At 46.0% G+C, this 15,964-nt stretch overlaps 1 protein-coding gene across 1 annotated transcript in view; it reads left to right on the forward strand.

Annotated features, from left to right (window-relative positions):
- Positions 1-8,744: 8,744 nt before the first annotated feature.
- NGEF (neuronal guanine nucleotide exchange factor) overlaps positions 8,745-15,964 on the forward strand; it is a 40,359-nt gene continuing 33,139 nt past the window's right edge. The window contains exons 1-2 of the mRNA XM_067302194.1: positions 8,745-8,973; positions 12,401-12,521. Of these exons, the coding sequence (XP_067158295.1) occupies positions 8,745-8,973; positions 12,401-12,521 (350 nt within the window). The remainder of the gene's footprint in view (positions 8,974-12,400; positions 12,522-15,964) is intronic.

Genomic DNA, 15,964 nt, shown 5'->3' on the forward strand with positions numbered 1-15,964 from the left:
CCCCTTCTAACACAGGCGCTTGCAGTCAGCTCACATAAAACTTGAGGAGAACAACAGGGACCATGAGGAACTAGAAATCTAGTGGAAATGCCCGATATTCACTTGGGGATAGAAATGCAGGAAATACCAAATGAAAAATCAAAGAAGAGATGATAGCACCCAAACTGCTTCATTTTTTTCTTGATCACAGTATTGCGCAGAGGTGCTTGATCCAGGAAGGCCCCCTCATGCCATGCTCTGCACGTATACTGAGCTTCTGCTCGAGGAGCTCACATGGAAATATAGGAGTATTTGTATACCGCAGTATGTTATTCCCGTTCTAGAGATGGGAAACTAAGACCCAGAAAAATCCCTGCCTTGCCCAAGATCTCCCAGGGAACGGCAGCGGAGCTGAGCAATGCATCCTGCCCTCACAGGACCGTGAGACTCGCTGCCCTCACCCCGGCCTCCTCTCCCTGCCGAAAAGCTGTGCACGGAGGCGAGGAGACGGCTGCTGCGGGTGAGAAAGGCCTGAACGGGAAAGGGCTGCCGACCTTGCCCAGCGCAGCCCATCCGGTTCGTGCCGGCCTCCCGAAATGAAGGCACGTACGTGGGGCTTCTGGCTGCGACTGCCGAAGCCCAGAATCAGCACCGCGGAAGAGACGGCTCTGCCCTGGCAGCAGCTGTCCCGCAGGCTCCCCTCTCCGCCGGGGTCTTCCCTAGGCACCGGAGAGAGCCCTCCCGGAGGGCGGTTTGCATTGCTGCTGCGCCACTGGTGCACTGCACTCCAGACTTCAGCTTCCAGAGCTGTCAGCCTCTGAGTTTTCCCGAGTACTAAAGGCCCATGCAAACAGCACGTCAGGCCCTAAGAACTGTATCAGCTGATACCAGGTGTGAATTTATCCTGATGCAGCTGACAAGGACAGCCTGGCACAGCAGCTCTCCAAACCCACCTGGCATTTCGAACCAGCAGCAACCAGTCTAACAGGCTGCTGCTGTCTTCACTGGCTTCTGGCTCCCTTCAGCTATGAGTTTGCAGGCAGACTCCCCAGACAGACGCTCCTTGCACCCTCCACCCAGTGACCACTGAGGGAGGAAAAACTGAGTGCTCTTCTATTCCTCGATCAACAAAACCAGCCCTTTACCTGCTTCTGTATGGATACTTTCAAATAAAAAAACCTTTGAGTTCTTACCCCTCTGCAGTTCAAATAACCATCCGTGCTCATTTCTTCCATAACAAGTGTCTAGTATGCAACCAGCAAATCTAGAAATAGAAGTAGATAGAGCTGGACTTTTTCCCAAGAGCAGCATAAGTGTTGTCTGCCCCAGGGACGCTGGGTCTGATCGCCTGCTAACCAGTCTGTCTTGAAAAGCTTCAACCAAGACATCTGCCAATCCCATCTTCCATGTACCCTGGCATTACTAAGCCTTACTGCTTTCAGCGAGGTGTTATTCCCAGGACATTATTTGTCATATCCTCCTCTTGAATGAACCATTTCATCACAAACTAAACTTTCTATACCAGATTCCTTCAATTTTTAGAGGCTGTGACATTTCTGGACAAAGTTTAAGCTTTATGTTGCACATTCTTTCCATGGCTAGAAAGCTTCATGTGGTTCAAACGAAAAGGAACAAGGACTGACAACTCCCATGTGCAACCCCGTAAAATAGGACAGATCAGCAGCAGGCTGCTGAGCAGCCGGCAGGCCGCTGAGGGCCTTCTGGTGCGCCTGCACGTTGCGTTGGTATCTTGTGCTCTGAGGCCGTGTCCTGCGATTTGCACCTGCCCCGTGCTGACGCTTGCGTAGTCCCACCTTCCAAGGAGCAGCGGCGATTGGGTGTTTAATTATTCACCTACCTTCCAGGAATAAGCCTGGAAAACCAAATGAGTTTTAGACCGTGGCTTCTTAGTGACAATTTTCACTAGTATCTTCTAAGCAGAAGTAAGGGATGGGATGGCATCAGAGAGGCAGCAACACTTCAGCAGGAGAGAGGACGGGGGTTTCCTCCAGAGGCAGGAGCTCCTGTCAGTGTATAGAGAGAAATGTCAGTGATGTCAGGGGAGCAGGGTGAGTTTTTCTACCTTTTATTTTTCGAGACTCTCTCAAAATCTTCAAGCAGGGATACACAGCATGGCGTGTGCGCTAATTTAAGAAAAGGGATAAAAATAAGGTCAGGTTTTTGTTTAATTAGTTTTAACAGCTTAGAATGAAAAATGAAAGGGCTTGGAGATTTCCACTTCTGCTCCTCCATGCAGCTTAAAAATTAGGTTGACTCTCCCTACACAGAGGGAGAGTGTCTCCACTACGAGATACGTGGAGCTAACAAATATATCTTTGAGCAGTGACTACAATTATTATGGTGTTTAAAGAAATAATGTATTTTTAATCATTATTTTTGACTTGTAAAGAATCTGTAAACAGTGAAAAAAATTAAATCATTCTGCCAGCAGAAAAAGATGTTGCTATTTAAAGTTATTCATTAAGTCTATATTGCTACATATTAGTTAATTTATACAGAGTAGCTGCTATAAATACTCCATTTTTCACACAGAGAAAATTGTGTGAAGGTATGTATCCATTCCTGTTATATGTAAGCAACCATTTATAAGATGCACTGATTTTGTGTCTACATTTACACATGTATACTTGCTTCTACCCATAGAAGGTCCCAAGTTGCCAGACTTAATTCTGGAAACATTTTTATTTCTAGCAAGGCCAGCTGAGTAATTTTTAGCTGTTCTAAATGTACAGGTTTTACTTATTCTCTCTCTCCAAACTCTGTTCACTTAGTCTCATGGTGTCTAAAGCACATGGCTTGGAAGGCTATATAAAACAAATCCAATGCATTTATTTTCAGTCTCTGAAGTGTTTCTAAAACAGGTTCACTGTAACATATGTGCAAGACAGAAAAGTTTTATTGTCACTGGTGTGTAATGAACTGCATAATTCACTCTTGTTTTTGCTTGCTATAAATAAGGTACCATCACTAAATTGTGGTAATAAAACCCTTCTATCACCCCTTTTCACCTGAAAGACTAGCTCAAAATCTGGATGGTTGTAGTTTGCTTCAGTTAGAAGAATCTAATGATAGAATTCGATCTTATTTACAAAATGTGCAAAGTATTTGTTTTCTGAAAACATGTGGAATCAAACAATTTGAATTTCTTTCAGCCAACATCCCCAGACATAAGATCAACTTTTCCCTGGCTTCTGCCCTGAAACTCTTTGGTCTCTGCCTTAGCTTCTGGTCAGTCTGTTCCCATGCTCCTCCTGGTTTCCCCACCGCCGTGCCTTAATCAAACAACACCTTTGCTTTGCACCGGAATAGCTCAAATTCCTGCGTGCAGTCTCAGATAACTTTGTTTGGGACAGGCACACGCGCTTCGTTGTCTCTTGCAGCTCTCTAAAGGGAAGGGTCAGGACTGTTAACATTTTCAGCGGGGGTTATCCCAACCAGTAACGAAGGAAGCAAAAACGTACGAGCAGGGGGGGCAGCACGGCGCCGAGGGATTAGCTGCGGCAGGTCGAGGCGTCACCCTAGCAGCTGCTGTCACCTCGAAAGCAAGTCAGCGCCGGTGCAGCAGGGGCAGCGCAGCAGGGCGCGTGAGGGTGCCTCACCTTCACCACTGCAAAGCCTGCGCATTGGCGCAAGCCGCTGATGAGGCTAAACGAATTCATAGCTACATCTGCTGAGAGCTAAATCTGCCAGAGCCCGGGGCTGAGGCTGTGGGTGTTACTATTCCCCTGACTCAGGCAGAAATATCTCCCAGTGCCAACGCGGGCCCGAGCGCGTGTGGAGCCCGTGGCTCTCCTCGAGGGATCGGCACCCACGTGAGCGAGAGCGGCGCCTGATGAGTAAGACCTGCTGCTGGATTTTGGACTATGCCCCTTCCTTATAGAGCTGTTTTAGCCTCATTATGATGCACAGTGAAACAGTTTACAGATGAAATTCCCCTCCATTTAAAACAGGAGGAGGGGGGGAAATAATAATAATAAAAAAAATCAAAGCCTAATACATGAGCAAGGATGTAACGAGGGACTGATGGCGGTGGGAGGCAGAGGGTTATTTTCAGTTTGCACAAGACTTTCAAAATAATTAAAGCATTTTAGAAAGAAACTGATAAAACGCAGCAAAACAGGCATTTGCTTGTACACTCAGACTGTATTTAAAGAAGAAATACTAAAGAAGCCATGTCCAATCTGAGGGGTTGAAGACAAAAATATTATTTTAAAAGAACTGCATCCGATTCATCAAATAGACATGAAAGCTCCATTCCTACATTCAATGTGTAAAACCTTCCAGAGGAGGTCATTAAAAAGGTTTATGCTTAAGAAAAATGAACGCATGAGAAGGAAGAGAAGACTATATGGTCTTCTCTTGTGCCTTTCTACAGCATAAAAACCCTACAACCAAGCCAATAACTTCTGCATTGAGCCCAAAACGCAAAAAAAAAAAAAAAAAAAAAAAAAAAATCGGAGCTAGACGTAATTTAAAAGAGCATCCAGTCTTCGTGTCAGAATTTAAGATGATGGCCAAACTAACACATCACTAGGTAACTTATTGCAGTGGTTCATTACCTTCTGTATTGAAGGCACCTGCCTTCATTCTGGTCTGATACATTCCTTGCACAGTTTGTACGTCCACTCAAGCACACGAACGCTGTTATCTTGTCCCTGGCGGTATGAGCACATTAGACGATCAGATATGGGCTCCTCACCTTCTGTGACTGTATGTCCCCATGCAGAACAACCGTAGAGTCAGGTTATATTCATACCTGCTATTTCCTGCTTCAGAATGCTCCTGCATTGCACAGCTGGAGATTTCAGCCCGTCTCTAATATAGCAACAAATTAATCAAGCAATCTTTATCGCTCTTCCAATCTTGGCAACAACATTGCAGAACATTGGGAAATGAAGCATTTTTTTGCTGTTGTTTCAAAATCACTAGGTATGTACTAAGTCTATACCAAGTACAGGACTTAAGACTTTTCAGGCAGGTGATATACTTCACCTAGTTTTAAAGGGGAACCAGAAATTTAATAAAGCGATGGACCCACCAGCTAGCGGAGCCACTTGTCCCACGCTACTGCACCGCTGTATCACGTGGGAGCCTGAGTGCAGGTACAACCCAAGCAATTGCCTCGTGGTGGCAGAAAGGGCTTGGTCTTGTGGCACACCTCACACCCCTTGAACCCCTACCAGCACATTCCCTTAGCGCAGTAGTTACCAGCAGTTAGTTGCTGGCGGCCATAGCCAGGCCACATGTTTTAAATACATCCAGGCTCACCCTCAGAGGCAGCAGTGGGTTCCTGTTTCCCACACGCACCCATGTGCCTATGTCCACGCTGCTCTAGGAATCGCAGTCCTTTTTACAGTTCTTATTAGCATTTTATCTAATGTTCCCAAGCTCAGCTGCTCTTGTATGACAGCGAATTCGTAGCATTTGCTGGTAAATGCCTTTTTTTTACATTGACAGGTAAAACTTGTAATCTCAAATTCCTGGAGGCTGAATGATGTGTGAGTCAAAATGCGTATCTCTAGTGATGCTAGGCACGCACCACTCGGTGGTTTCACTGGTGTCATCTGACCCACAATCATTTTCCGTAGAGACTGTTACTTTGGTTGTCTTGAACTGTAGGGCACTTGGCTTGCCTGCAAAGCAAATTCAGGTAGGTGGTGACTCTGCAGCAAAACATGTGATTTCAGCATGCTGTGTGAATGTACTTGGGATGGGTCATTCCTGATGTAAGAAGTGACGCTGAGCATACCTGTGACTACCGGAGATGAATACCTTCTTCCAAAAGTCACTGCAGACACTCAGACAAAGATAGTTACGGTCCACACCTGCTTGACTCAGTCATTCTCTGTTACCCAATAGCTTGACTGATCCTGGAATAACTTAATACTACATTTGAACATATCCTTTAAACCCATACCTAGTTTTTAACAAACCTAAAGCAACTGCAAGTCAATAACATTAGATTCACATATCAGTAAATGGCTTCTCAATAATTTCTTAGAGTATCAGTTTTGGAGTCAGGAGTATTGGCTTCAGAAATAAATTCTCTTCTTGAACTCTTTATAAAAAAAAAACTTAAAAAAAATAGTGTTTATTGACACCACAATAACCAAATCTCTTCCTCACCCCTTTCTCTCCTAGAAAACATGGAAGTCTTTCTCTCATCCACTGTTATATTCACTTCTGTTTAAACATCTTGTTGGTTAAGGTCCGTTTGGTAGCCTAACAGCAACCCACCTGTTCAGGATGGACACCCTTCCTTCCTCTGACAGACAAAAGTGTGTCTGACAAAGATAACTTTGCTGGTTCGATAGTGCTACTAAACACATAGCTACATCTTTGGGTCACTCAGCTGAGTGAGATTCACTTAGTCAGAAACAAATTTCCGTCTCTCCCAAATATCTTCATAAAAGCCCAGCAAGGACATCTATTTGCTTTCCTGCTCACCAGGCAACTGAAAGGGGAAAGCAGTATTCTGCACACCTGTATATACTCATACACACACATACGCCCCTATTTGGCTCACGGTGCCTTTGGAGACTTACATGCTTTTAAAGTTACTCCTCAGTGTGGTGAGCAGTTCCTGTGAAAGCTGCAAATCATTTTTGGGGAAGACACCAGGAGCAATTTGTTAAGAGCTGCAAACGATGTCAGCATTGTAAAGGCCACCAAAGAGAGACAAGTCTCTTCCCCAGCCCTAGTAACATGGGAAAGGGGTGGCTGTTCAATGCACACAGGAACTTTGAAATGGAGAATATTGTTACAGATCCATCTCTTTGGCTGGCAAGGCATAAACCAGTTTATGGAAGAGAAATGAATGAAAAATAGATGTATGTTAGAGTTTAGGGTTAGGAAGGATTGAAGGTGTAATACTAATTGTGGTCCGGTTAACAGAAATGCATCCATTACAGTTGCTAATACAGGATCAAGCCCTTGGGGCTTTAGTCTTGGGACAGGAGGAAGCACAGTAAGAAAGGGAAAAGAAATAGCCTCTTCTTTCTTTTTGAGCTGTCCCTAACAGCAGCTCTTTTTATTTTGCTGTTCCACTGAGCCACAGAAACAGAAACAGCCTCAGTGAATCTCTGCACCTCAGAGTAATTTACAAACCAAACTCAACACCACAACCAACAAACGTGTCCTTCATGCACTTCCAGTAACACTGGAAATGGTCCCAGAGCAACCACTAGTTCCAAACAGCCCAAAAGTCTTAGCAGAACTGAAATCAGGATCCAAATTTAGCAGCTATGAGCTGAACGTTGTGGTCCAGGTTATGAAAGGAACAAGCAGACTTTCTCGTCTCCCAGAATGAACAGTCCCCCGTAGACCCAGGAAGCAGAACGATGCAGGCCCAGGGCATGACCTCAGGCTGTGATCCGTCCTTATAAGGATAAAGCTCTCAAAAATTTTGGAAAACATGATATTCATGCAATATGTCCCATTTGACCAACCTGGAGTAACTTGGGTGGGCAAGCAGATCTCCCTGTGCAAGAGGAAGGTGTGGGGCAACAGGGGTTCAGAGAGACGGCAGAAAACCCAGAACAAAAATTGAGACTGTGACCCTCTAGAGTACTGGATATTCTGTAAGGTAACAAACCAGTGCTATCTGTAAGTTCTCAAAACAGCATCTAATGACTAATCTTTGGTACTATTTTGTGCCCTTCTCTCAGTGAACTGTCAATTTTATATTCACATTTCCTATATAACATCTCTTTCTACAATTCCTGTTAGCCCCATCAGTCACAAAATCGTGTAGGTACTTAGAAAGGCTTTGACAGCTGTAAGAATTCAACAAGACAAAGTCAGCAATGAACACTTAAGTAGTCAGTTCACGTTTAACCCCGTCTTGCAAAGGCAGAAGGACCCACTGCTGTTCTGCTGTTGTAGTGGCTCGTCTCCTGGAAATGCTTGGGAGTATCGGCATAGTCCACGTACCAACGCACAGCAGAGCGGGACCCTTGTGCTGAAATTCGTGCGTCCTGGATGAGGATACATCCACATATGAGGGCACCTCTGGGAAATAAAATCAAGTCTCTGCACTCCACCATTGCTATGTTGTTTTCTCTTCTACCTAGCAAGTGTCATGGCAGTTATGGATTTTTCTTCACTTATCTGCACCGCAGGAGCGAGCGTTGTTAATAAGTGATAGGAAGCCATCAAGCCCTGTAAAAGGGATTCATTCTTATAGCACAGGGAGCAATACACAGGTAACGGAGAGATTAACAGAGCCCTCTCTTCAGCGTTTACTTTCTATTCCTTACAGTTTTCACCCTCAAAAACAAGAACACTGCCATTAACTGTAGCCACTCTAAATCAACAGGTAATCTATTGCTCACGAGGGACGAGAGGGTGTGGTCATTAAATGAGAAAATCCAGTCATTTTCTCAATAATATCTGGAATACTACAGCATGTCATGACAGGACAGTGACGTGCACGTCAAAGCAATGTTCAGGACGTTTGAATAAGGCTTGTAAGGTGTGGGATGGTCTCCTTACTCACAATGATCTCAAACAAAAAATCCTGCAAAGTCTTCATTACCCTGCACAGACGAAGCACTACAGTCTCTGAATTAACTGAAACTTTTTTCTCTTTTTCTGCTTTGTTTTTTGTTTGTGTGTGTTTGTTTCCAGCTCTGCCCCAGATAAAGCCGATGGAGTTATGGAGGTTACCTGTCTTCTGCTGCTCCGCTGCTGATGGAGCTGCTGATGGATCGTCTCAGTTGCCATAGAGACAAGATCTGGAAGCCATGGACAGGCACAGCGGAGGAGCTGCCGGTGGGCTCTCCGCCGGTGGCCTCTGGCAAGGTGTTCCTCAGCAGGTATTACCAGAGGCAGGGTCAGTCTCTGAAGGTGAGGAAGAGTCACACACACATTACATTGCCATTCAAAGAAATTCCAGGTACTATCGGTCCATGCGGCTGCGGAGCAGAGAGAAAAGAAAGACTACGAGAGAGGCAAACGTGGGGCATGCCGCAGGTGAGTACTGACCCAGATAGCACTGCGCTTCCTTTTTTCCAGTGAGACTAGGAACCAGAGGAGTCAGCGAGATTACCAAAGGGCCAGGGAAGATAGGAAACAGTCTCGCTGGTCAGCACATTACAGAACACCCTGCCCTAGGGCACGGCTTGCAGCTGAGTGCCTCCCTTTTCCGGTCAGCCCGAAAATGCAAAATAGTTGGTTCTTTAAACATGCTTCATGGTGGAAAATCCAAGCAAATCTGGGACCATGCCCTGCCACCCCTTCACTCTCCAAGGAAGAAATAAGTTAAGCGGGGAAAGGCATGAAGTAGTCAAAAAAGTAGGTATTTCTTTAGAACACAGAAAGGACAAATGCTAAAAAGTAGAATTATACAAATAATTGTATGGCAAGGTGAGCGGCATATTGAGGAAATAACTAGCAAGGCAGAGCAGTATGCTTAGGGATCAAGCCTGTAGAAATTGCAATGGATTATGAGTGGGGGGCCAGACTTCTCTGAAAAGGCAGTTGCTGCCACCTTGCACTGAAGACAGTTGTGAGAAACACCTAAGCTCCCCTACAAAACTGGGCGCTGAAACAGCAGGAACCTGCCCAGAATGCCCAGGCACTCAGGCATGGCTTGAACGGAAGGTGAACAAGGTGGCTCAAAGGCTTTCTCCGCATACGGACCGTGCGGAGCGTGGCTACAAGGCTAGCGTTTCACCGGGCCGGCACCTTGTCCGAGCAGCTGTCTGTGAAAGAAACTGGAGAAAGACGTGAGGAGCCAGAGAGCGAGCCAGGGAGGGAGCTATCTCGACAGGCTCAGAAGCCCTGGAAACAGGGCCCCGAGAAAAATTTGGAAGTGGTTTTAATCCAAACACTATATGAGAGAAATCTGGAACTGTGAAGACAGAAAACACCCTTTGCTTGATCTCCCAGGTGTCCAGGGAAACTGAACTTTGAAACTGGTTGCAAATAGAAGGGAAAGCAGTGAAGATACCCATCGGATTTTAGTCTGACAGAAACCACGCACCAGGCTCTGAACCTTGGCTAGTCGCATGGGTCAGAAAGAAGCAACAACGTTCCCGATGTGCTGAGTACTAAGCAAGCCACCGACAACTATTATTTTGTAACGCAGGAGTAAAGCACGCTGCTTCGGTGCCTGAAAGCACACCAAGTTCTCTAAGAAAACAAGGAGCAGACACCCTCCGCCCCACAATAAAGGAGGCCTGGGACATGCCCGCAAGAAAATAGGTGTCTCCTGCCTGCCTCGCCAACGGAGCCACGCTGCCTCATCGGTAAAAAGGCCCATTCAACCCTGTGGCATGGACAGAAGGAAAGTTCCCTCCCTTCTCCAAGTTTCCAGGCAGACGGCACCAGAGCAAAGAGCTCCTGTTTAATATTCTGCTACTGTTGTCAGTGAGGTTTGTGGATAAGCTGAGCGTTGCCTATGCCAGAGCAGATCTGCTCTCCACCCTGCCAGTGCAGCAGCAGGACCAGCGCAGAGCTGAGCCGACCTCTCAGGGCGCATCCGGAGCGCCGCCGCAGCGCCAGCACGGGGAGACTCGCCCCTTCGCCTGCTCCCCGAGCGTCACGGCATCCGGGCCGCTGCCGGGAAGGCCCTTTCTTGGCCGCTGGTGCCACTGCAGCAGGACCGGCGCTGAGGGAAGCCTCTTACTCATACGTCTGCAGCATCACCGCGCCAGGAGAGAGGACATCCCTCCTGTCTAGCCAGTGTCATTGAGGAAGGACAAGCTAAAAGAAAGGCTCTTCTCTTAGCAGCTCGTGGGAGCATCCGCAGCAGCTGACCTGCGCTTCTCTCCCACATGCCCCCTCTCTGTGTCTCCACTGGTGAAACTGGATCTGTCCCAAATTGCTTTTTCTTCCGTATCTACAACCGTTCAGCAGGACACACGGGGAGCAGCGTTTCTCTTCTCCAGTCCATGCAACAGGACCTGCTAGGAGCAATAGCTCTTTCTCCAGTATGACTGTAGCCAGTCCAGCTCAGAGCTACAGCTTTTAAATTCAGCTAGGGCTGTGCAAGCAGCTCTTCTGCCTTCTCCCTCTACTCCACTGATTCCATCCCCTCTCCCAGAAACTGGACAGCGGGTGCTTTTACACCGGCCACATTTGTAGCAGGAACTTCTTCTGACAGCATTTGCTGAAGTGCATGGAAACAAGGGATGGGTGAGCTCTTTTATCTTGACTTCATACTCATTTGAACAGCAGCTATCCAAGAGTCTGGCTTGAGCTCAAGCGTTAACCTGTTACCATTTGCTTAGGAAAGTACCTGGCGGCGGGGAGAAGGAAGGGAGAAAGGAAGAGAGGGAAAGATGCAGGGGAAAATGAAGGATAGGATACCAACAGGGGAAAATTTAAGACTCAAGAAGGGAAAACAGGAAAACTAATCTAAAAGAATGTAAATCCAGCAGAGAGAAAAGCTTGTATCTGAGCACCCTTTGCACCAGCCTACCTTTGGCTTATAGCCTAAGAGTCGTAAAACATAATAGATGCTTTCCTTTAACTATAAAAAGAGTTTGTTTTTTTTAAACAATCTCCTCCGACAAGAGGATAAAATATTTAGCCTATTCGAAAGGTAAAGAGAATAACTCAAACTAGTTTTTATAAGCCCCTGGCACTGCTTTAGGGAGTTAGAGAAGTCTGGATTTCACCTTTTCCTTCTGAAAATCAGTAGCATTGATTAAAAGCGCATGTCAGAAACCAGCTTCAGTTAGAGCTTTGACTTGCCCATGCTGTCGTCAGTTCGAAATGGAAGCAGAATTATGACTTAGACCAAAATATTTCTAATAAAACAACAAGGCCATTTATCGACAGGCCGCAAACAACAGAAGGTTTCATCTGAAAAGTGAGATGCCTCCTCTCCTGCCAAGGACTGCAGTAGTAAGCCATGGACTTAGCACAACTTTGGCTCCCTGTGAAAGGATCAGAAGTTCATCTGAGGGAAAGTGGAGAAGCAATTAAAAGTAAAGCTCCTGTCTCACCCAAATCTAGCCTTGATTTATACAGTAAACTAAGCATCTACTGTGTGCTTGAAAGCAGAGCAGTAATAAAGTCCTGACTTGGGAAACCAAATATTGGCATGCACAGGCACACAGGGCTAAGCCTTTTCTCCTTAAAAAATTGCCCTGAAAATCGCTTCTGCGGAGGCCCAATTTTCAGTGGTTAGAAAGCCACTTGCACATATAAGAAACATTCACCTTTTCTTGATTGCACAGGCAGCTGTGACAAAGGCTGCATGATCATGCAATATACAGGCTAACGGCATTTAAATCTTGCTCAAAAATCTAAGCTCAAATGCAGACTTCTGTATGTCTGTGGTCTTCCTGTGGCCTTTTATGCAAGTAAACCACTATTTACAGAACAAGTAAAGATGACCCTTAGAAAAAGGACTGTTTTAACTCCCTGTTGGCTTTCTTTTCTGTCACAGGTTCACTCAAAAATGATGAGCCCGTCAAAGAGCCTCTGACTACGGAGGTTTTATCTCAGAAGGGATCGGCACCTCCAGTAAACGTTGATATGAGAGCTTTGGAAGAACTATGGATCCGAAGGTAAGGAGGCGCACGCTCAGGGTATTCACTGTGCCTCTGCTGAAGAGTATAGGCAGAGCGGCATCAGAGCAAAAAGGCTTGGCTTTTTTGCAGGACAGCTGGACTAAGCTATAGCTATCGATCCATGCCTTCTCACCCAGACTTGTAGTGCTATTTTCAATTTTATTTTAATGCTATATATCATATAATAATATAACCGTGGTATAAAAGGCCCTTATCTGTATAAGATTGGAGAAAAAAGTGAAGGAGAAGCGGGGGAGAAACAAAAAGACAGTGGGGAAGACTGAAAAGAGGGGAAATGTGATGTAGAATCAGCCGGTGGGTTAAGCAAAGACTGCAGATTGCCTCAGGCAGCTTAGTGAGAGAATAAAGTCTGCAAGCGTTTCCTTATGCAACACCCTCATATAAGGCCCATCTCAGCCTTCAGGGAGGGCTCTCCCGAAATGTTTTGCAGGCCTGTACAGAAAGCAGCGTTTTATATCTGAAGAAGTAGCTACAAAGATGTTTTCTAAAGCATTTTTGCTTTCTGCTTGCTGTTAACATTCAAGAGCTGATCCGCAACAGAGGCCTTCACTGAGGTAGTGCTTTTTGGCATAAATCCCTCAACGGCCTCGGTTCAGCAAAAGGCCATAACCGGGATACTGCAGGGGAAGGGCAGTGTGGCGGACTCCGTGCCACAGGCGAACTGCTGCCTTGAGCAGGTGCAGGCACAACCGGCAAATACAGGCAAGACTTCCATATAGAGCGGAAATCTCGTCTGCCCTGTCTCAGCTGCGTTATGTCTGGAGACACAGGCTGCTCTCAGGACATGGACAAGAAACTTATCTAGACCCTCGTGCTCTGTTGCCACTGCAGCCACGCAGAGAGAGGAGATGCTGCCTAGCCATGCATTTCCCGATATAGGACCGAGGCATTCCCCCAAACTGCCCCTCATCTCCTGTGGGTAAAACTATGAGACAGTCCCTATTTGTTCTGTAGAAGATCAAGCTGAAAGTGGGAAATGCTTGCACTCTAAAGGTGCAGGCACGATACTGCATTGTGTGGTCCTAACTACTGAGTGCAGCTATGTGTTGTTATAACGCAGAGTGCCTTTCCAGGCACCTTTCCTTATGAAGAGGACTCCAACAGAGACTTTTAGCCCATCTGTCAAGTCAGACTTAAATAAATTAATTGTCCTGGCTGAAACTGATTGCCCTTTGGCATTAAACTGAGCACATGAAACTAGACAGCTACAGTCTGCTGAGATGTCAAACCCATCTGTCTTCCTCTCCTCGCGGCATGATCGTCACTGTCAGACTCTGACTCCCTGACACCGCCACTTAGGCAGCTCTGAAACGCGCAAATTCTGATTCTCGCTGCAGCTGGAAACAACGAGCCTGCGCTGGGAGCCCGTTTTATCAAACATGCCGCTGCGCACAGAGCTTGACAGGTCAGTGCAGGTTGGAAGTCAGGTGTCTGCTAAAAGCAGGCAGTGCTGCTGAGGGGCATCGTCTCTCGCACCTGAGCAAAGAAATTTGACATGGAACGAGACCAGAGTTTTAGCTCAAACTGAGCCCATATCCTCCTCTTCCTTTCTCCAAAAGATCAGCAGTAATTTATAAGAGAACTGCTAGAAATTTGCATTGTGAAAAGCCCGCAGGAGCCTAAGGATATTGCTATTACTTGCAATAATTACTCTTCTCCCCATTTTGCAGTGGAAAACAGGCCATTGCACAGATAAGACATCTAAAATATTATCCCCGTTCTCAAGAAATGCATTTAATCTCTCCCCCAAAGAAAAAAAAATGCTACCTGCCAGCTAGGAGTTCTTCCAAAAGCAGGAGACAGCAGTTCTGCAGAAAGGAAAGCACAGGCAGCTGTGGACAGCTCTGGGGAAGGTCCGTGGGGCTCTCAGGACAGGATCACCACAGCCCCGAGGGCAGGCGGGGTGTCAGCACTGCGTCTCTTCATGTCCAACAGCATCCCACGGCAGCTGCACAAATGCTAAGGCTGGGCCCGCACAATCCCTTCTCCTTACATGAAAATAACCAGTAGGTCTGACAAGAACGTGTTCTTCACAGGTAGAGATGCCATTTCACATCATATATAGACACTACATAATTTAGGACAGGAAGGAAAGAGGGCAGGAGGAAACAGCAAATAGCTCAGTAGAAAGAATATTTGTCTGAATTGTACTCAGACGGGACATGGGCTTTAACACACTGATTAGGGAAAAGCACCATAGGCTTCTTCAAACCCACCAGTGACTTAGCTCCGTGTCCCATTCAAAGCTCTGTGAATGTTCTCTAAAAACAAATAAAACGAGATAAGTAGAGCAGTTCACACTGACTTCTGAAGACTGTACCCTGCAGCTTTTCAGATTACCTCAAATGATATTGTTGGTGTTACAGAGCAATGCCTTATTTTCCAGGGGGTCAAGCATAAGAGTCTAAGAACTGCCTCAATAGACAACAGAGGCTCAAAATTACAGAAGAGCCAAAATCTGCCATATACTCTCCGTAAGATGCTTCTTAAGAGCACCTTTACGCCTAGCTATTCTCAGGCGAGTTTCTTCCCCCTGCCCTTTCCTATGCTGTGCCCGGCTCCCCTGAGCACTCTAGTATCAGCATTCCCCACAAGATCCCTTGGCTCCCTCCCGGTTTTCCGCATTGTACGAAGATCCAGACCCCTCACATGATGAGCCCCTTCCTGACAACTCAGCTGACTTGCCCTGAACATTTCAGAGCTGAGCTTCTAGCACAACTTCTGGTTTTCAGAGTAACCAGAACCAAGGACCTGGAAGAAGCTGAGCTCAACAAAAGCTGCTTTCCCGCAGCGATCAGTCCCTCCAGCTTGACAGTGGCAGGAACTGTGCAAATTGAGATCACAGAAAACCATCACAGAAAAACACCCACCTAGGGTTTCCATCCACCACTGTCAGCCTCAGCTGAAAGCAGCTCCCACGGAGACCAGCAAATTAGTCATTTTAAACCCTAGGAAGGAGATTCACCAATTATTATCTACCCCCTATTCTCAGCAAATAGGATGTTGACGTCTCTTCATATCTAATTCAATATAGATGCTTTAACAGCATGATTGTATTATTTACCTATCATTTCCCACTGAGACAGATTTGAGAAGTGATACGTATTCATCATGGGCCACTTGCTACAGGGGAAGAGAAACTCAGTGTGAAATTTCATGTTGCAAAGCTCACTGCAAGGTCATTGGTCTAACGGCACAGAACAATTTATTTCTCTAAGCTGGTTATGAAACCTCCAATTCAGAGAAATGAAGATCATCTAAAATCAGTTGATTATGTTTGATCTGAGCTAATAGAATAGAAGTGCCACAACAGTGAATGCAAACAGTTGCCTCCAACAGAAAGAGGGAATCTAATTTGTTTGAATCCCTACAAACACGTATACTAGAGACACTAGTCATGTAAAAACAGCGGAACTGGA

This window comes from Apteryx mantelli, chromosome 9 (assembly GCF_036417845.1).
Source record: "Apteryx mantelli isolate bAptMan1 chromosome 9, bAptMan1.hap1, whole genome shotgun sequence".
NCBI lineage: Eukaryota > Metazoa > Chordata > Aves > Apterygiformes > Apterygidae > Apteryx > Apteryx mantelli.